At 41.4% G+C, this 23,130-nt stretch overlaps 1 protein-coding gene across 2 annotated transcripts in view; it reads right to left on the bottom strand.

The window, feature by feature from the left end:
* FBXL20 (F-box and leucine rich repeat protein 20) overlaps window positions 1-23,130 on the bottom strand; it is a 68,207-nt gene that overhangs the window by 40,746 nt on the left and 4,331 nt on the right. The window contains exons 2-3 of one of the 2 annotated variants that reach the window (XM_026654704.2): window positions 10,978-11,049; window positions 7,476-7,537 (exon numbers count right to left, since the gene is read on the bottom strand). In XM_026654704.2, the coding sequence (XP_026510489.1) occupies window positions 7,476-7,537; window positions 10,978-11,049 (134 nt within the window). The remainder of the gene's footprint in view (window positions 1-7,475; window positions 7,538-10,977; window positions 11,050-23,130) is intronic. The other variant, XM_026654705.2, reaches the window with a different exon arrangement.

Here is a 23,130-nt window from a genome sequence, read left to right as displayed (position 1 = left end):
CAATCTCATGTGCACAGGGCACATGCACACCTGCTGTAGGATCCACACGGACATACTGGAAATCTGACCGCTTTTTTTAACCTCATTTTCTGGTCCTAAAATGCATTTCATTATTACACACAGCTCTGGCTCCAATACTGGGTTTTCAGAAAGGAATCCAATACCTTGTTTGAAAACTTTTAATAAACCCTCAGCATACAAATATCTTCCCTCAAATTAAGTATGACATCAGCCAATGTATCAGCCCTCATGCGAAGGCTACTGGCACGTTGGAAGCGAGGAAAATACGCTTATTGTCTCTCTGGATTCTTGTTACATGACACACAAGTATCTATATCTATAGGAACACAACCACAGGTAAGTCATCAGGCAAGTTCACTTTCCACAAATAATAGTTCTTCCTCCATAGGAATTCCAAGCCATTAATAAATATTCCAGTAACAAGACCGCTGGGTAGCTGTCAAACTCACCACTCTGTCCCTCTCTTCCCCCCCCCCCCCCCCCAAGGTATAAAGGATGCTAATATGGCTGACAATTGCCCCTTTTGCCCTTGAGGATACACCTCTGAGGTCAGAGTAAACACAAAAGCACATGAAAAGTTTTCCTGATCCTAAAAGTCCATCTCTATATGGTCCAATATGCTTAGATTACAGGGTTCTTACTTTTCATTTCTCCTGCCACGCCTCCCTCAATAGCCTCCCTGCACTCTTCTTGTAGGGTTTTTGACTGCCCTAGCTAGGACTGGTTGCTTGGGAGTGGTTGCCTGACCAGGACTAGGCTCATGGAAGACAAACAATGAATTTAAAATCATGCTCTTAAATAGCTAATAAAATTACTTTTTTTTTAAAGCAAAAAAGACCCTTCTAAATGCTGTCTGCACTACTTTGTCCCCAGTCTTTTCTCATTGATACCAAACAATGACTCAGCAGAATCAGACTATGAAAAAAATACTGTTTCAGCAACAGTCACTACTCTGCTCTGCACTTTGGCTGTTTCACAACTTGGCTCCAACCTATAGCACCTCACAATTGCTGGAGAGAACACAGGAGCACACTGAATGTCCTATAGGCCGAATGACCTGAAGTTGGAGTTACTTTGGAAAACTAAGGACAGGCTTTTCTTCTCAGAGAAACTGCTAGAGGGGAAAAACAGGTTGCCCTGCATGGCTAGGCAATGATGAAACAGGGTTCCTCCTCCAATACACACACAGTATGGGTCAATTAAATATTGGGCTTCTCCTCACCCTGGTCTGAATTATGTAGTCTGCACAGTAGAAACAGAACACAAAAACCCAAGCATAGATAATCCAACCCTACTTAAAATGTAATAAACATTTCTTGTTAATATCCCATGACTGGTTTAAAATGAGAATGTACAACAGGGAAGCATTCTGTGCTTTCAGAAGTTTGGAAGAGACCTATCTAGTCCCTCCTAGATCCTACATATAGCAACATTCATTTATTAAAAAGAGCCACCTCTTGGAGTTGTTCCAAATTATTTTGGAGGCTATGCCTCAGAGCATGAAAATGTTGCACAAAACATCCTTCTAGTTCACTGTACAGCTCCACATTGTTATTTAGCAGGCTAATAAAGATAGCGATCACTCGGAATCAAACTTTGAGAAGCTGGTAAAAATATTAGCAGGTTATTTAATAGTATATCTGCATGAAGACTCTTCTAGTTTTGCCTTACTAGATGAGAAAAAAATCAGCTATAATGTCAAACAATCATGAAAATACTCATTTTGTTTTTAAGTTCTACACAGCATATTTATTTTGATGAAATACATCTGCTGACATTTGACTGCTATGTTGTCGCAATTGGCCTTTTGCCTCCTCACAGAGGAGTGGCAGCAAGAATATAATACATGCTGTTTAACTTCTGTTCAAACAGTCATTGGAGGGGAGAGGCAGATACTTATCTAAATATTATCAGCATTAACCTGAATCAAATCTGTTTGTTATGATAGAGATTAAGTCATTCCATTGGAAAGCAACAAATTATGACCATTCTTCAATAACAGCAGGACTGAGGGGTTCAGAAAAGCTTTGTGAAAGGGCAGGATACTGCCCCCTCCGGAGGTACTAGCACAGTCTACAGCAAGGCAAGTAGCCACAATATATTCTATGAAGAAATGTCCAGCACATTTCTATCGTTCCAACTTCTTCAAATCCAGTCAGGATTTTCTAAGAGATTCCTTACTCGCTCCAATCACCACCACCATTTCCTCTGACACCACTGAGAGTTTTGCCTTTGACTTCAAGGTGAGCTGGATGAGGCCTTTAAAGATATGCAGCTGTCAAAAGACTACCATCCAATTTATCACCTTGACTTTCAACCCAGTGAAATGCTATTCAAATCATAAGAACATAAGAACAGCCATATTAGGTCAGACCAACGGTGCATCTAGGTCAGTATCCTGTCTTCCAACAGTGGCCAATGCCAGGTGGCCCAGAGGGAATGAACAGAACAGGTAATCATCATGATCCATCCCCTGTCACCCATTCCCAGCTTCAGGGAAACAGTCAAGCTTTGTTCCCTTCTTATTAAATTGGTTCCTATGGCCTGACCAAGTAGGCACAGACTACAGTTTGCTGCGCCTCTCATTGGTGAACCATTCAATTGTGTTCTGTTCTTCATTCACTTGGAGCAGAATTAAAGCTAGCGAAGGAGAAATCAATATGGAGGTAGATGCAAAGCCACTGCGCTGTGTGCTGAGGCAAGGCAGGAGATTATGGGGCAGCAGAGCGGGGACTGAACAGAAGGCGATCAAACCATGAGAGGGGAGGATTTTAAAGCTGAGGGACCTTATTGTGAACCAATTTGGAAAAGGCAAACTCCTTAGGGCCAGGGAGACCAGGCCAGAGAAATGTATATTTGAGGAGTAAAAATTCCTTAGGAAACTAGTAGAGACCACCATTTCTCTAGGAAAAAAAACCCTTTCAGACTTTCTGGTGGAGGTTGGCCTACATTCAAAGTCAATTGGCAGCTTGCTTTAATGTATGAATGCCCTTTCTCAATGGACTATCGATGCCATCATGTTAGATAGTACAGAAACTATTGGCATGCAGCTATTTTGGCAAAACAGATGTCTAAATTAACCACAACTAGTGCCAAAAATGAAACATGAATTCACCTTTCAGAGTCAATAAGCCAGCTGTTGGCCTGTCTCAGGGAGGGTGCATCTAAATTCATTGCTACACAAACCCAGGAGCTAGACATTGTCCAAATAGAAGTTGGTAGCTCTGCGGGAATGAGAAGGCGATAAACTGAATTCCACCTTTTGATGGTTTGGCTCTTTTAGAAATGTACATTTTTTTAAAAGGTGTAAGCCCCTAGAAACTCATCTGGCAGTCGCAGAGAGAAGCAGCTGAAGCAGGTACAGCAATAATCGAGGGGAGGGGGGGAGAGGGGGGGAGGGGAAGAGAGAGAGAGAGAAGGGAGGAGCAGAGACCCAGCCTGAGTACCTCAACCCTAATGCTCCCTGGACTCAGATCTGTGCAGAGACTTTTGGTGCAGCAGGGTCCACACCATTCCACCCCTCACTCCAGCCATAGAAACTTGGGAGCAAAAACTGCTAGGAGTAGCCAGCCAGAGACTCAGATGGGCAGAAGCAGAGAGTAGCAGCTGAAGCAGGGACATGCAGACTCTGATATCATCAGAAGGCCCAGGGGGGGAGAGGGGTGTGTACTTTTTAAAATAGCTTTTGTTGTGGACATTCTTCCTTTTTTGCTGATTGGCTGTTCACTCCAGTCTTTCCTGCCTCTTCCCTTACAGTCGCTTTATTCCAGCCTCACATCCCATCTTCCATGTACCCCTTATTTTCTACCCCCCTTTAATGTGACCTCTAGCTTCCTTGTCTCTTGAAATAATCCTCTCCCAACAAAGCTCCATCCTGCAAAATTAAAAAACAACAACAAAATCATGGAATTAACATGGCTTTTGTGAAACTTCATAGTGTTCACCTGTTTGTATGTTACATCCCTCCCCCCGCAAACCTTTGTCTGTCTTGTCTATTTAGATTGTAAACTCTTCAGGACAGCGCTCTTATTCTATATTTGCACACTGAAATCCCTAGGCACTACCATAATACAAAAATATTTGGGGCAAACCCTGGAATTTGAATGGAGAATTCAACAGCAAGATCATACAGATTGATAATTACACTGTACAACTGGCTTCTCTTAAGAGGGATACACTCACAGAATGCAAGAGTCAAGTCACTATTTCCAACAATATTGTGGGCCATGTAGCCACAGCAGAACTGCTTAGTCACTGGTTTAAAATCTCCTGCTCAGGATTCAAAAGAGAGATAAGCATTTAGCAGATTTGCTCCCATATAAATTCAAATCAAGCACAGCTTTTTGGATTGAGCAGGGGGATGGAAATCACAGACTCTAAACCCAGAAGAGACCATTGTGATTATCTAGTCTGACCTCCTGTATAACAGGCCTCAGAACGTCCTCAAAATAGTTCTTAAAGCACGTCTTTTAGAAAAACATCCAATCTCGATTTAAAAATTGACCTTGGTAAATTGTTCGAATGGTTAATTACTCACTGTCAAAAATTACGCCTTATTTCCAATCTGGAACACTTAAATTACTTTTAATCTGTGCCTCCATTTCCTTATCTGTAGAAAGGGCAATGATTCCATTCCTATGTATTCACAAAAGTGTTTAGATAAAGACCATTTGAAGATGTAAAGTACTATAGGTTTTCACCAAAAACCTCAGCAGCTAGGCAGGATGAGAGAATGATAATGAAGTCACACAGATTTCTACATTGTGTGGGTGACAAGGCCTATTGTCTGCCCATTTTGCACCCTCCCACAACCGAATGGGCTCAAGTACAGTTTTTCACTTCACAACCACATACATGAGACGTCAATACCATCCTCAGAATGACTGAACTGGGGAACAAGAAATTATCCAGCAGCGTTGCTTACACACACGCGTCTTTGTCTTGTAGACACTGACATTCATTTACAGGAGATCCCCCTAGATAAATGCATCCAAGTCTCTTTCAAAGGCTGCACTGTCAAACTGCACTAATTAATTTTCACAGAATGCAAATGGTGGATTCCAGCACTCCATCCCTTACTTATGAACTTCACCAAGGAAAAGTGATATCAAGGGATGAACTACTAGTAACCTTCCCATACTAAAATTGCATCCAGCCCTGGGATCTTTGTCTGCACTATTGCTTCCATTGACTAACACAAGTGGGAGTTTTTTGAGAGTGCAAAATACCCTAGTAGACATGACCATAGAGAGAAAAAGCTCTTCCTCCTAACATCTAGGATAAACTTCTAGTCCTTAACTTCCAGTTGCAACCACTTCCCTAGATTCAGAAAAGGCCTATTGACCCCTCTGAGACCTTTCCATTCTGATCACAGTGCCAGAAATCTCATCCAAGCTCTAATCAACTCCCTTCTGGCCTTGATGCCTGCAACCTTTCCCCCCTCAAGTCCATTCAAATGATGCTACTAACATCTTTCTAGCTTGTCACCAACTGCGTCGTCCCTTCTAACTTCCTCCACCGGAACCTCTTCTTCTGCTGCATCAGACACAAAATTCTTGCCTTATCAAAACCCTTTGCAATCTGGACCCAAACCTACCTATACATCCAGTTATCTTATTGTGAGGGTCGATTCCTGCCTTTGCTATACCAGTGATGCCATTCGATCACCCATTCGTCCACACTCACTCCCATGCCGCACTTACACATGGTAACTGGCTCAGAACTGTACACACAGCTAGTCTGTGCTAAGACATCCTATATCTGTTACCCCAGCCTCCTCATCTTCCAGCTTATCTCATCCACCTACGGTGGCTTGTCTTTTATACCGTAAGTTATTTGGGACAGGGACTGTCATTTGCTAAGTGCATACACTGCAGATTCAAAAACAAATATTCACAACAGCAAGGAGAATAGAAGGTGTCAGTTGTGAACTAAACATTTTATAGAATAACCAGTTATTTCAGTTCAAGATTTACTCCCGTATTAGGAAGGTTTGAGATGCTTGTGGAGATGGTTCTGGAAAAAGTGTAGAAGCCACCTGATGAAAACTCAAACGACCAGAGCAAGATTCAACGTAGCAGAGTTGGTGCTTTGAGTGGTGGGTGCACCCCAATCTGTGGCCAGTAAACAACCAGACATTACCCTTCAAGGAAGATTAGTGAATTACATGTTCAGACGCTACAATGACAAGGATGATATAAGGAAATTTTTCCAGAACGACTAAGTGACTTAAGAGCCCAAGTCCCAATGATTTTCATTAAAATCACGTAGGTGTTTTTGAAAGCTTTTCCCAACATCTATGGCTCCAACTAATGGGGTATTGTGAGAAGTAACAAACATTACAGAGTATCAGATAATCTTTATTCATCTTATTTTAAATGGACTAGTGCTTTTTTCAGAGACCAGGGCTCACCTCCAAAGACTTTTTACTATCATTAAATCTTGAATATCACTGAGCAATACTTACAAGCATTTCAAGAAGTTCGCTCATTTTAATAATTCAGATCTTCAGCACAGACTGCCAGCTACTATTCTGTACAAGCTATGCTCTAGTCCAGGGGTGGGCAAACTTTTTGGCCCGAGGGCCACATCGGGGTGCGAAACTATATGGAGGGCCGGGTAGGGAAGGCTGTGCCTCCCCAAACAGCCTGGCCCCCCGCGCCCTATCTGCCCCTTCCTGCCCCGACTGCCCCCCTCAGAACCCCGACCCATCCAAGAGCCGGGCAGGACAGTCCTGCGGGCCGGATGTGGCCCGCAGGCCGTAGTTTGCCCACCTCTGCTCTAGTCTGAGCAAAACAAGAGATGGAAAAAGGGAGAATTTTTTTTTTGTTTCCAGATTTGAAAAATAGCTGCCACTTATGTTGCTCCGAACGTGAAGGTAACACTCACAGCATAAGAAATAGACGGAGATACTCACACAAGCTAGATTCCACAATACCATGACAGGAGTCCCATCCCGTGAGATGCTGAGCCCTCAGCTCCTTTTTACAGCAGCTGCAACTAAATGTGTGCAAGTGGGAGCTTGGCCATCTTCCAATAGTTTCTCACATTTTAAGTCTTTGGGAGAAAGGGGTTGGGTGGGGTTTTTTCAGGTGAAACATTTCACATTAACAAAAAGAATATAGGCAGAGTGTCCTATTTTAGACTGTATAGATATTAGCCGATACCTAGCACTTATTTTCATTAAAGGTCTTTTAGACCTATACCGTTTTCATAGATGAAAACAGAGGACCAGCAAATTCATTTAACACTTCACAAAGACATAAAAAGCAACAGCAAAATATTTAGCATAAACTGTTGCTAATGCAGGCCTTTGATCAGCATAGTGTTTGTTTATGGCTTTATAATTGATGCAATCCAAGCTCATAACTTATGAATGAACCAGCTAAATTAGCTATTGCTTGTAAACAGATCCACAGAAATTCCCCAGTTTCACAAATTGGAAGGCAGCTTACCGAAGCAGCAGTTCTTTCGGAAGTTTTTTGTTGATCACAGCTTCGTCATTGTTTGAGAACATCTGCAAACAAAAATAAACAGTTTAAACCATTTAGCCACCCTGTATTTTCATTATAAACCATTACTTCTAGGAGCAAAACTGCTGGTTAACAAGACAGTTTCAACTACATCAACAGGGCCAACTTCGTGCTTAAATTCTCAAGTTCTTAGATTGGGCACCAGTGTGCGATTGGCATTTTATGGCTGATGTAGTTTTGCTCAATTGGGCCACAAATGCTTCATGGGTTGATAAAGAGGGATTAATTATAAACAGTTCTGAGAGAATAGGGGTTGTTGGGTGTTACAGGCTGAAACCTACTGTATGAAGGAGCATCTGCTCACATATGGTGCTAACAAGGGACTTTCAATCCCTGTCACAGTGCTGTGAAGATGCCCCAAAGCACAGGCATTTCCAAGGAAAGAGAAAAATGGAACATTACACCAAACAACCTTGTGCCACTAGTGCCAGGGGACAAGAAGAATCGGAAGGAAAGGCAACAATGAGGCACTCAGGGAGCTGCAATGTACAGGCAATGGTGATTCGGGAAGGGTGTGTGCTGGCTCCTGTTTCCTTGACAAAAAGTGAAGAAAAGAGCAAGGAGAGCTGATGAGGAGGAGGTATTGATTGCAACTCCAGAGCCTAACTCTAAGGGTACCACCACTGCCTGTACAATTGCAGTGAAAGGATAAAGGAACAGCTTTTGTGAGCTTTGAAGAAAAGTCACCAGCAGTGCTTTGTTCCCCCACAGGATCGTGACCACAAAGCACGTCCCGAAGAGTAGTATGAGCTGCATAGATCTGCAATGGGAAGAGAGGACTCAGGGAGAATACTACATTCCTCTCCATTGGCATGCAAGCAAGAGTTTGTTCTCTCTCTCACACACACACACTCTCTCTCTCACCCCCCCCCCTCCTAAAGATTATTCAATGACATAGCAGTCCACTCATTTACAAAGGGGCTCGCTGATCAGCTAATCAATTTTAAAGCCACCTCACTAGCAGTATCAAAAACAGACTAGCCAAGCCTCAGGTTTCTAGTTACCAACAAGTCTTATAAGGAAGGCAGGAGGGCAGAATCTCGTGCTCCCATGGATGATCTGCATGTATTTAAAGGCTTAGTACTTCCTCACATTGAAAAATGCACTTAAACCTGGGGGAGGGGCAATTAGAGAATACCTCTGAATACCCAGATCACTGATGTGTGCAGCCTTGTTGCCCTGTATTCTTGGGTCAAGCATTCAAGTTTCCCATACCTATCATACAGTAATGCTGAAGCACATTTCCAACTGACAGTGAAAGAGTATTATATCAAACCTGGCAAACAAACAAGTCTAAAAATAACAAGCTTCATTCATTAACAAGGTTTCTAACCTTTCTCCCAAAACACATGCAAGAACTGTTGTGTTTGGATAAGTCATACCCCACAAACGCAAAGCCTAACAAGACTGATGAGCAGTGAAGTTACATTCTGAAAAGGTTGATTCTTATCAGCTGATTAAGTGGGCTTCACTAAACCAATCTGGCTGAATAGATGCAAGGCAAATACACCCAGCATTATCACACCACAAGGTAGGTCACTCTTCTGTTGACAGAGGATCAGATTAAGAGTTAAAAACGGACAGTAGAAATCTCCCATGTCTTAAATAGGCTGTCTGAAATACAAAAGGCAAAGTAAGGAAAGACATCTGAATGTTAAAAGTGCTACAGTAGACCAGAAAAACTCCAAACTGTCCTTACACATATCATACTTTAACACGATAAACCACCATGCTGCATATATGTAGGCTCTTAGGTATGTATCACCTGCAGATAGAGGTAATGAAGAAGGTGGTCTGTAAATGAAAGTCCACAGAATATGGGTTTCTTTTCCTATATAAAAAGTAACACACGTACCACCATCCCAAGCAGATATCAGAACTGCTCTTTGGAAATAAGGGTAAAATTTTCAATAGCACTTAGTGATTTATAAGCCCAAATTCTATTTTCCTACCATTAATATTATCTGATGCCTTGCAGGTAACCATAGTGTGAATCACAAGTTTGTTGTGCTGGACTTGGGGCTGACTATGACCGGAGTACCAAAGCAGCATTGTCAACGTTCTGGGAGCTGTGAGTTGCCTACAACAAAACCCACTTGCTCAGTAAGGAAATGAGATTCTGGATTAAGTCCTATTGACAGAGTAATACAAAGGTACAGAGGTGTACCTGACCTCTCCCCCCATAATTGTCGGTGCCAGGATTGTACGTTTGAACCAACATTCCACACTCGGGGGGGGAGGGGGAGAGACAAGCCAGATAACAGGATAGCAGTTAGAAAGATTCATGCGAGAAGAGATTATCCAAGGCACATAAAGTCCTGAAATAGAGATGACACCTAGAAGTGGACAACTGAACTTCTCATTCATTCCCTACCCCTCAAACCCACCTAAACTTGGCTATTAAGTTAAAACTGTTTCTTTTGGATTCTGACCACCACAGCGACCCATGCATTACATTAATTACCTCCAGTCACTAGCTGAGGCTATACTTCAAGGCTACTTGGAAACCAGTTCTTATAGAATGCAGCTGCCTGATTCGAGTTTTCCACAGGCAGCATATTATACCTGACCACTTGCTTCAGTCCATTCCAGGTGCAATTCAAGGTGTTGACCTAAATCTATAAAGCCCTTCCCATTGTTTGGTTTCTGACTACTATAGAAACTGTCCTTCACCTTGTGCAATACTGAGGAAGTTGCAAATTGTTGATGGTAACAGCTTGTAAATTTAAGGTGAGGGGATTAGAGGCAGGACATTCTCAGTGAAGAGCCCTCATTCTGCTCTGAAAGAATCCGAGTTTGGTGACATTCAGGCTACAGGGAAAGTCCCACCTATTTTCACAAGCCTTGTCGGAAAGCATGGTACTCAAGTGATGAGGGATTGACTAGGATTGCTAATGTGGCCAGTTGGAAATCTGATTTTTACATGCACTTCAAGTTCTATAAATGCATTGTAAAAATCAAAATAAGATTATACAGACAAGAATTATTTATACATCATTATTTCCTCCCTAAGCACTAAACGGGTATGCATGAGGGGGGAAACAAGCTTGGCAAGAACTAACCTTTAATTATTTGGCAGTGTATCAATGATAAACCAAACAGAAGAACTGACACAAATTCCTCAGAGTAAGAGGTCCTTACCTATTCTCTCCATGTGCAATTGAAATGGAAAGGGAGAAAAAGAGTAAAGGCAGAAACCATTTGATGTACAGTGTAAATCTGCAGTCTTCCATGTTTACCAATCTGCTTTCCAAGTAAGGATTGTGCTTACCTGCACAACTTTTGAAAAGGGAGACTAGTTTTATTGTGGTGTGGGGGCTCACGAGCAAGTCAGCACCAAGAATACACCTAACTTCTGAAATGTTAGAAGTTAACCAGGACTTCAAATCTTTTGACTTTATTTCTAGAAGTAATTTTTAATGACCTTGGTTTTGCTTTTCTTAACATCCCTCCAACACCAGATGTTTTTCTGCTGAATGGGTTTTCTTGCCAGAAACTATAAGAAAACAAATGCATTTATTGTGTGTTAATTTTGCTGCCCATATAAAATGTAAAACCTACCCCAAACCTCTGCCCCCACAAAGAATGAAATCCACCCCTCATGTAAAGCCCAGGATGTTTGTGGGGAACTACACAAGAACAAAGGGGTAGAGGGGGAGTATAGAATTTACACCCCCCCCTCCATCATGAAGGCAAGCCACGGACACAGTAACGCAGCTCCTCCCCAGCCACTTTTCCAGTTTATCTGTTGAAACTGTTCCCACTCCCTCCAGTCGCCTCTCTACTCTGCCTACCACCACCAAAACAACCCTTTTCAAAGGCAGTATATAGCCCTTCTGATGTGCACAAGGCCCTCTATAGTATCTCAGTTCTCATATCTCCCCACCGAATAGCTACAGCAGTGCTTCAGTGGTGTTGGGCTGGGCAGAGGTCTTCCACACTTGGATGACTATAACCCAAAGAACACAGCTTCACTGCAGTCAGTGTTTAATACCACAAACTAAGGTGCAAAAATATCTTAAGACAGGAGGTAACACACCGCACTCCACCATGGAAATGGAGTGGAATTCAAAATGGGGAGTAGCACATTGTACAGGCTGCCATAACCTGCTACATGACTAGGGAACATTTGTGGCATTTTGGCAAGATACATGCACCAAGTAAAATAACCAGAAAAAGGGAGAGAAAGACAAGAGTAAGACTGTCCTGATTAAATAATGCTATTCTCTTACTGGCCTCTGAGGGCAATGTTTGCTTATATTTTGAAATGATTCTTTTGTTACCATGGCCAAGATGTGGACAACATGCCAACGTCACAATACCTAAAGGAGTTGGTCGTTAGTAGGTTAGGATGGCTTGCGTTTCCCATAAATATATTCCAGCTCATGTGCCAAAGCTGGAAAATTGGCAGAACCTGTGGAATTTTCCAGGGCATATGTCAGCTAGAAGTTTTACATTTCACACACAGCCATTTCACTGCTCTGGAAATATTTCTCGAGCTATTGTGCCTATGCAGTTCTGCAATACTTCTACATGGAAATACCTCCCCTATTATAAGAGACAGGAAGGAAAAGGGAGAACACACAGGATTCATTTAATTGCAACTATGTGTTAGGCAGTGTGACTTTGCAACTCTAAATAAATTATAAAGCTGATGGATTTTATCCTAAAATCAACTCTTTTAACAATGTATTAAGATATTAATTGGGCTACAAGCTACATTTATTGACAAATAAGAAGAAAAACTCTAACCCTATTTGACTCATGGCTAGAATTAGCTTTTGTTTCCAGTGTTCTGATGAGAGTGTGCATACGAATACAGGGAATGCATTTTGGTAAGAACTTTGTTAGACTAATGCCATAGGTGATAGCTATAAGGAAAGGATCTTTCAGGTGCAGTCACCTGACATAACTTGCTGGATGCCCTTTAATTTATGCAAAGTCTTCCTTGTAGACTTGCATAGCTAATAAGAAAGAATCCCAAACAGAACAATTTTGCATTGGTTACTAGACCGATGCCTGTACAGAGATTTCTGTCATTAAATACCCATTTAAGAATACTATAGTACTTCTCTCCAGAATGTAAAGCCACCACAGTGATCCAACCCAAACAGAAATCTAACTGAATGGACTCTGTATGCCCATGGACAAAAGTATCTGAAAGACTCAAATAAGTAAAAATCTTACAGCCTAGGAAAGTGTACAGCCCGAAAGGGGGGGGGGGGAGGGGAAAAAAAAGACTTCTTTTACATCGATGTCACTTGGCAGAAAGTGAAAACTATCAATTTTCTAAACTGTCTAGTTTGTTTTGTCACTTTTTCCTTTGTCCTCCAGCGCATACTATGCTATGACCATCCCCTCTAGTTCTTCAGGATATTAGTTATTGCAAACTGACAATATATCTTGTCTGACACTATTGTAACTTTTAAGAAGTCATACCAGTGTAAGCAAATTCATCTACAATTAATCACCTTCATATAGTAAGGATGCTGAAGTTGCTACTTATGCATTTGCTATACCAACCATTCATTAGAGAGCATAGTGATTACAACGGGGTAATATTTTAGGCCATCAATGGAGGACTGAACAATGGTATCTGCATAAGGCGGCAATATGCATTGTCAGCAATGTAGTTCCGGTAAACCTACTTATGTGTAAGTGAACCAGAGTATGTTTTTATAATTATGAATATTCTCACATATGCAACAGTGATGTATAACATATTATATACATGTACAAAAAGGGTATTTGAATATAATACATGTAAAGTTGTACAAATGAAACAATTCTTAGTGTACATGTCCTAGATAAATAAGTTACAATATACATTAGTACTACATCATCATACTATTGCAGCAGTTATTTCAGAGCTTTTCCAACCGCGCTTACACGATCAGAGGCAGAGCCTCAAAAAGTGTGGGTGCAATGAGACTGTGGGTTCTGCAACTTCAGTCTGACAGACTATAGTGTGGGTGAGTATATTTAGTTTGGTGCCAGGCTGTGCCTCCCACCAAGCCTTAGTGAAGCTTATAATATTTTGCCTATAAATGAGATTTCCATTTGCTGAACATACTGGAAAGTTTGCTTTTAAAATACAAAATGTACAACTGGAGAAAACACAAACATCTCTATATTCATCTCTCTCAGGGACCCACATGCTGATATGCCCATGTTGCACTGGGGAGTAGAAAACTTTATTTAGTGAGAAGGGTGCTTAGAATTTAGTTAATGCTGAATTTAAGAAAACAGTTAAGCTTCTAGTCCTCACAGTTCCAAAGAAAACTTTATGACTATAAACCAGTGCAGTCTTGTCTTCCTGAATCGGAAAACAGCCTAAAACAAAGAATATGAACAGCTTAGGACCCCAATTCTAACCAGGCTGTGTGCTGCAAAGGTCTTCCGGGCTGGTGAAATCTTAAGAAATTTCTGTAAATGTCACCTCTGGCAAAGTGAGTGAGTGAGCGTAAGTAAGAACAGGAGGAAGTTGAACCTTCGAAGAAAAACTAACAGTCTGTGTTTTTCAAGTTCTCTTTTCAATAAGATTTATAATCTCTTACTTTTATTAAAACATCTTAAAAATGAGTTGTCGTTTTAAGACCTACTCGGTTTACAAAAACTGTTTGGGAACATTAATCTATAGAACAAAGTCCACATAAAATTTATTACTTTACTTTATCACCTTAAAACCTTAACGCAATTTTCAGAGTATTGGCTTCACCTTCTAGTCTTTGACACATGTATTGTAACATACAGTACTAAAATCTTCCCTTTAAAAAGAAAGTCTGCCCCTTCCCCCTTCCAAAAAAACATGTAGTTAATGCACAGTAAACTCTGGACAGCACAGCAATCAGATTCTCTTCTCTCCTATATGCAAGACAATGACAGCAGCATCTAAGCTGCCAAATTCAGGATGTTATCAGAGGGAGGAACTGAGACCTCATGTATTGTCTCTGCTTTATCAACAAGTGCAATTTATATGCAAGCAATTTCAAGGTTAAATTCACATTCCCTCTCATTGGAAGGATGGCTACGATGTATATTTGCATGCTAACATTTTATTCATTGTTCATTTCCATCTAACAAGCGGTTTACTTTTGTGGGTACATCACCTGAGAGGTGTGGCATCCTCTATGCACTCTTTTAAAGAGACATATAGCAAATACCACCACATACAAGGCAGAAAGGAGAGGCGGTGTCCCTAGTGTGTACCAACCTCAAGGGGCGGAAATGCCTTTTGACAGACATCAGTTAATGGCAACATGCTTAGTGGTCAAGAATCATATTTTACCTCAATCAAAATGACAATGGTAGCTCTTTGTGGGGTTTAAACACCAAGCAGTCAGAAGTATAAGACAGTTGGTTGTATTAGCAAGGTCAGGAGTGTTTACTATGCTGCTGACAAAGTCAGCTGGTTCTCAGCTGAGATTGCATCTGGCTTTAGCATCTGTGAGGGGTTGTTTTTTTTTAAATCAAATCACACAGGACTTTAAGATTAAGAGAAACAGTGCCAAACGCAATAATCTAACACTAAGTGTTAGCCTAGATGTGGACCTTGAACCTGAACACTGTTCTTCTAAAGCATGAAATTCAAGGCACCACAGAAAAATGGATGCAGTTTATCTGGAGCTTTCCAAGCTAACAGCTGATAGACACAAGTTCCTCCTCTAGCCTATGTTGTCACATTGAGACCTGTGGTTATTCATCTTAATGCTCACCCAACTGAGAGACAATACGGTGGATGCCTGCCAAATCCCAGTCCTCTGACAATAGCTCCAGTGTGCGTGCATGTGTGTGAGAGAGAAACTAAAACAGCCCAACAGAAACTAGACTGAAATGCAATGCTATTCCTATTGCAAATATTCAAGTGTTCAGCCAAGTGTGGGCTGGCATCTACAGAGAAATAGGGAGTCAAAGAGAACGAGAAAGGAGATTTTAGTTTTCAGGATTTAACAATAAGTACAAAGCTGTGGGAGAATGGGAGAGTTAGAGCAGCATCCACACAGACGGCCTGACACGATAAGATGACTTCAGATATTTCCGTAAATGTGTAGAGTTGTCCATTTTTGGCATTAGTTTCCTAGTTACTATAAAACATGTCTAGACATCTAAAATGTAAGATAGTGTGATTTGTTAACAAGATAGAAATTAAAATAGATGCTCTATGAAACACTGGTATAAATTCTCAGCTCAATATAATTTAAAAATATTGTAGCTCACTTAAATTCATTTTCTCATAATGCAGTTAAATAGGACACCAGTATTCTTTTAAAGGCATGTGCCCAACTAGAAGAAAAAAAAAAAATCTTTTCCATGGATTATTCTGACACTTTAGTATGTGAGGTTAAAAAAAAAAAAAAAAAAAAAATCTTGCAAATTGTTAATCTAGACTGTGAACTAAAATCTGGAAGTATTGAAACTGTAGTTGATAAGTTTAGTATTTGTAGGTGCTAATTCACATCCCCACCTGAAATACTCTAGTTTGTTTGAACATTATAGGCTAACAACAGAATATCAGAATATAGATAAACAATAGACTGTTTACAAGAACTATGGTCTGGTAGGTCAAATGTGAATGATGTTCCTTCCAGGCTATAAAAATATAGGAATGTAGTGATTTTTTCATTTTCATTTAATAGATATTCCGGTGTAAACAGTCAAGGAGTACAGTTTTCAATTCTAAACACTAATCAGAGAGACCCTATGAGCAGCTCCTTGGCTTTACAATAGCTGGCTCATGTCCAAAATCTAGCATTAAATGGGATCAATGAATTCAAGAACATTACCTTTAACTTTTAGGGCCCTTATGGACTAAATGAACAAGTCGGGTACAGGTTGTGAGAGAGTGAATGAGATATAGCTCACATGGAATACAACCAAGTCCAAACGGGGAAGAATAGTTTAGAATGCCTAATGGCAATATTTTGCTGGGGGAAAAAATACAAGTTGTGACTTTTTGCTAACACTCTCTCAAAGTGCACCGATACCTCATGTCCGGCTTTGGTTAGGGAATATACCACAAGTTTCCTGTAAAATAAACTCAACATTATTGTTAATGAAGTGACATATATACAGCATCCAATTTAAATCTTTATTCAGAAGTTCTTTCTTCACAGCACACACTGTAACTGGTACTTATATTTAACAAGCATATAAGCCCAACTTGCTGTCCCGTTTGAGGTGCTGAAAAATTCTGGTAAGGAAAGCCACACAATTATAAGTGATATTTAAATGTAAGGCTTTTCGGGACTCTTTGAGCATTACCTTGTTGTGAATGCTAATTAATAAATAAAACAAGCAGTTCAGACTGGGTGAGCTTTTCTTGTAAATTTTCCAGTTACCCAGGGACTTCTTTTTTCTACCAAGTTTAATCTGTATAAAATCTCCTAGGGAAATGATGGTCTACTGCAGGGGCCTGCAACCTTTCAGAAGTGGTGTGCCGAGCCTTCATTTATTCACTCTAATTTAAGGTTTCGCGTGCCAGTAATACAGTTTAACATTTTTAGAAGGTCTCTTTCTATAAGTCTATAATATATAACTAAACTATTGTTGTATGTAAAGTAAATAAGGTTTTTAAAATGTTTAAGAAGCTTCATTTAAAATTAAATTAAAATACAGAGCCCCCCGGACTGGTGGCCAGGACCTGGGCAGTGTGAGTGCCACTGAAAATCACCTCACATGCCGCCTTCGGCACGCGTGCCATAGGTTGCCTAGCCCGGTCTACTGAATAAAGCTCTGTCATTAGCAGTCTTACTGCTTTGACATCCTTTCTAAGCATGTGTGTCAGTAGGACCAGGGAACAGGAATCTACTGACTGTCGATTACATAGACAACTGCCCTCATTCCACACTCCCCATGTTCACGGGCTCTTTAGATGCAGGATACGTCTACAATGCAGCTGAGCAGTGCAATTTGCAGAAAGGGTAGACAGATTTGAGCTAGCTCTGCTTGAGCTAGCATGCACAAAAATAGCAGTGTGGACACTGTGGCATGGGGATCAGCTTGGGCTAGGCACTCATGTGTGGACACAGGTGGCTAGTCCTAGCTGCCACCCATGCTGCAACATCCCCACTGCTATTTTTTGTGCAGTAGCTTGAGCAGATGGGAACTGCACCTCCCAGCTGCTGTGTAGACATACCTTCAGAGAGAAGCCTGGCTTAGCACCAGACGTAGGCCATAAAATGCCAAACCCAAAGTTGTGACTAAGGCTACGTCTACACTACGGGGGGGGGGGGAAATCTATTTCAGATACGCAAATTCAGCTACGGGAATAGCGTAGCTGAATTCGACATATCTGATCCGACTTATCCCGCTGTGAGGACGGTGGCAAATCGAAAGCCGCGGCTCCCGCGTCGACGGCGCTTACTCCTACCTGGGCTGGTGGAGTACGCGCATCGATTCGGGGATCAATTATTGCATCCCGACGAGACGCGATATATCGATCCCCGAGAGATCAATTTCTACCCGCCGATCCGGGCGGGTAGTGAAGACCAGCCCTAAGTGGGATGAAACTGACCCTAGCCCTTGAGGCTTCTCATAAGCTTATTATTCCTAGAAATAGTTTAATATGCAATTTACTCAACATGCAGGTGACAGGTGATGAGGAAAAGTGATTTGACAGTCTATTAGGAAAGACTGAGTTCCCTACGAAGATCATTGGTGATTAAAAGTATCAGAGAAAGATGTTTCATCCCTGCCTGTATAGCCAGCCTCTAATCAGTGATTACTGAGTAAGTTGCAAAAAGGCTTTTTGGTCAAATTTATAAGGGCTTCTCTACACTACAGACTATGTTGGTATAACCTATGTCGCTCAGGGGTGTGAATAGACTACCCCCAAGAGTGACATAAGTTACTCCAACCTAAGCGCTGGTGTGGACAGTGCTATGTTGGCGGCAGAGCTTCTCCCATCAACATAGCTACCACCTCTTGGCGAGGTGGTTTTAAAATGCCGACAGGAAAGCTCTCTCCTATCAGCAGGGAGTGTCTTCACCAGATGCGCTACAGCAGCACAGTGGTGCAGCTGTGCCGCTGTAGCATTTCTAGTGTAGACTAGCCCTAAGAGTTAACAACAGTGCTAAAAGCATTTGACTCCTCAACGTAACAAGAGAAAATCAAGCCCCTGAAGGGGGAATTAACCCCATTGTAAAGCATTAGGTATATTACTGCACATCTTGCTTCAACTTACATATGTATGGGGGGGAAGGTGTGTGCGCTAGGGTTAAGAGTTTTTACACACAGACTGAAATAGCCATAAATTTAGTATTTACAGTAGATTTCCTTTTTAGTCTCTCCCTTACAGTTGATCAGACTTCCTGACTTCACATGGACATGGCTTTCTCCATGAAGTATGCTATGGGTCATCCACTACCATAGTGTTTGAGCTAAGCTATATATTCCTTTCACCATTTGTTTTTTAAAACAATTACAAGAAAATTCCAGTGGTTTTCCATTAAGTTTTGTATAGTCAGATATTAAAACATATCTAAGAGAAATGGTCCAGCATTATCAGGGGCCAAAATTTCACTTGTCAAAGTTATTTGACTTTGGTAGGTCTCCAAGTTGTAAATACAACATTATACATACAATTCAAACAATGATCCCCTTTGAGAAAGACAAAACCATACACAATCTGTTTCTGTAAGGCCTAGTGTTTTATACTCTGCTAACAGAGAACCAGTAGAGGGATCACAAGTTCTCGAAAATCCCATTACCCGAGGTATGCTGATGTTGCTATTACTGGTGCATTTGCTAGGAAGCAAAAGAAATCAAGCTATATGGTCCCCATACTTAACATGGGACAGGGGCAAGTTTGCCAAACTTAAGAGAGACAGCTATTTGAAAGTGTACTTCAAATTGAAAGATCAACAGGTTAAGGTAAAACATGCACGAATGATCCACCCACACGCAGATTTATGACAGTATATTATTACAGTTAAGTACACCATACCACATTCATATGGCAAAAACACACATCAAGATTACTTACATAATGGGGCTAAATTAGTTTGAACAAATTAAGTAGCAAGGCAATCCAGCAGGGGAAAGGAAAACAAATTACCTGATATGTCTTAGGCCTCGAGTGAATATGCACAGTCTGAAACAAAATGAGCCTAGCATACAAAGAATGCCTGTTTCAGTAATAAGCAAGAAAAGTGACCATTTACATATGTGTTAAAGGGCCTAGCCAGGAGAAGTAATATGCAATCAACAGGGAGATGATATTGCTGAATCTGAAGAGGAGCTGTTCGGTCAATGATCATGTAACCCGTGACACTTGCAGTACATGCCTGTGCTTCACTTTACCTTTATCCAATCAAAGGCCTTAATTTCAAGCATATGGTTCCTTCCCCCCTATTTTCCCCCACCCCCAAAAAAATAAAAAGCGCTCTAACTTTTCCAGAGCAGAAAATCTATTCTGGAATAATAATATCAATATCAACATCCACTATTTTTTTTAAAAAGAAACATCCCTGCTGTAATGCACAACAATTCTGGGAAACCCTGCACATAGGTACATGCTTTTTTCTTGGTACAACTCTCAGCTCCCCATCACCTTTAAAGCCATTATACTCTGTATCTGGAAGGATGAGCAATAGTCTCCCACACTGCAGCAGGGATATATGAAGCATTGCACATGGCCACTGTCCCCACTATAATGGCAACATAATGACAAAGCTGATAGACAGCAGGATTTTAACCAACGGTGAACTCAAACCTGAGGCAACTTCAGTTAATCTCTTGAGCAAGATTCAAACATATTTTGGGTGTGCAGAAACTTTACTAAAAACCCTGTGTTTACATGCAAAATATGCAAGATTCTCAGGCTCTTGGCAAGTTGCCTATATGGCATCCAGAATTGCAAAACATGGGCAATACTGCACAAGGGAGATGACTAGGGGGTGATTCATGTTACCATCTCTTGCCCCAGTCCCTCCAACAAAATGCTAAATCTTCCCGTTTAATCCTAATCCTCCCACAGCTCAACTAAACTGACTTTTGCCTCTAAATTCCACTCAGCCCTTTGGTAGAGTATGTAGTGTGGTCACTGTACCTCTACAGTGACAGAGCCACATGTGAGTTATGCATAAACTCTCAATAGGTTAAACAATCTGCTAAGCTTCAGGCAGACACTTCACTCAGCTCTAAAACATAAAAGGATTTTAATACGAGTCAGCCAACAAACTGAGTCCCTGGGTCCTCAAACCGTTGAAGTTTTTTTTTTGGGGGGGGGGGGGGGAGTATATTTACACATCAAAAAGTCTATTTTGGTATTCTGGGGATAATCTTAAAAACAGAAGTATATGGGACAGAAGGGCAGCAGCATGGTGAGGCCATGACCTTTAAGGAAAAAAATCTTATTCAGGAAAGTTTCAATTTATGTTTTTGCTATTTACTCACCATTTCCTATCACTATTTAATGTTTTATGTTATTAGCAGAGATTTGACAAAAGCAAACGCTGTTATGTGACGCGGGACCACCACCTGCTGACTCCTAACTTCTGCTCTATGGTTTAGCTTTCTGTCAGTGGCATGCCAACAGTGGTTTCTCTTCTTTTTCGGTTATGCAATACACCACACAATAGTAAGTACAACACTGGCTACACATTAATTTATATTTTCTGGGTAGAGGAGCGAGAGGGGCATACAGTGAGATCCAAACATTTATTGGCATTCCTTGTTCAATTTGTCCAGAATTTAGTTTGTTTCACTGCATTTCAGTAGATTGAATTACTCGGGATCTAAAGATATCCCTCAGATGTCCAAGACCTATCTGAGATTATAGAAATATTCAGTAGTTATTTTTTCACTAGCTACATCTCATCTGGAGGGAGGAGACTTCAGGCAATGGCTAATCCATTTAAAAAACAGGCCTGAAAAATGACAAAAAGGCTGAATGAGAGCCATGCAATAGTGACCAAAGACAACTACAGAAAAAGATAGTTCTGGATTTTAGGAGGCCAACCAGAGGTCAGATTTGGAAACACCACTAGAAGACCAAAGAATGATCTTAAGCAAGGAATACTGAGGGGAGAGTGGCCTCAAAATAATTGAGATGATGACAGAGTGTAAATTAAATGTAGATGATTCTGCTTAGAGAAATTTCTAAATACAGAATGAAATAGTTTGTAACTGTATTTTGAAACAGTTGAAATATTTAGTTTTGATTTCCATTTGCATCATTTCATAGCAGGTTTAACTCCAGACAAGGCCTAACAGACGTGTAGGCCATTAAAACTCTTGGAAGGAAGAATAATATTTTGAATCTGAAATACTGATAGGCAACGGATGCTAAGAAAAGAATAAAGTTGCTGTACTTGAACTGCTTTAGTATGAAGGGTTATTATGGATAACACATTTATTGACGCAGATATCCAAGTTGTTTAGAGTCTTTCTTGGTAGGCCAATTAACTTCCTCATAAAGAATGACTTTATGGCCAGAAACAACTCCCACTAATTGGAGGGTGTGGAGTCCCCTTGAGGAAGCTGGAAAGGTTGGCTATGACTTTTGAGGATATATTGGAGACTAAGTATATTTCCATAGCATTTTTTCAGGCTATAATTATTTAAGTGCCAACAACGTGGCTCACTACTGTACAAAACTCAGAACACGACATAGTCCCTTGCTCGGGAGCAGCTTAAACTGTTGTTTGTGCTGAGAATTTTCAGGAGTCGAGCACCAATGCAGCACAACTCATACTAGCAATGGTAGATGTGCAGCGTAGACCAGGTGCTGGTGTTTTTAACCACTCTACCATCTAGATCTGCTCGATGATAATGCTTCCATCATTGCTTGCATTAAAATGGAAGTATTGGTAAAAATTCTCAGTGTAGTGCAGCCTAAACAAATACAGTAACTCTTCACTTAACGTTGTAGGTATGTTCCTGAAAAATGCAACTTTAAGTGAAACAATGTTAAACTAATCCAATTTTCCCATAAGATTTAATGTAAATGCGGGGGGGTTAGGTTCCAAGGAAATGTTTTTGGGACAGACAAAAGGCACTATATACTGTACAGTACTGTACTGTGGTTGGGAAATGCCCCTGGCTTACCCAACACAGGCACAGCCTGCTGCAGGCAAGGACGCTAGGAAGCACCTTTGCAGCACCAGCGGCAGCTTCCCCGGAGAAGAATAGGCTCGGACTTTGCCGGGAATGCTCCAGGCCCACCTCTTTCCACCCCCGCTCCACTCCAGGCCCACCTCTTCCCACCCCCACTCCACCTCCTCTCCGGAGAACGCCACATCCCTCCCCCCCCAAAGTCCTAAGCGCTGCCAACAGCTGTTCGGCAGCGCTTAGGACTTTCTGGGAGGGAGGGGGAGGAGCGGAGATGCAGCGCTTCCCCGCTCCTGCCCCTTCCACTCAGAAAGTCCTAAGCATGAAGTGCTGGGAGGGATGGGAAGGAGCAGAGAAGCCCCACATCTCCACTCCTCCCCCTTCCTCCCAGAAAATCCTAAGCGCCGCTAAACAGCTGTTTGGTGGCGCTTAGGACTTTCTGGGAGGGAAGGGGAGGAGTGGAGATGCAGGGCTTCCCTGCTCCTGCCCCTTCCACTCAGAAAGTCCTAAGCATGAAGTGCTGGGA

This window comes from Terrapene carolina, unplaced genomic scaffold (genome assembly GCF_002925995.2).
Source record: "Terrapene carolina triunguis isolate 2854851 unplaced genomic scaffold, T_m_triunguis-2.0 Scaffold193, whole genome shotgun sequence".
NCBI lineage: Eukaryota > Metazoa > Chordata > Testudines > Emydidae > Terrapene > Terrapene triunguis.
Note: the sequence above shows the minus strand (reverse complement) of the source record. Positions and strands in the feature narration are given on the sequence as shown.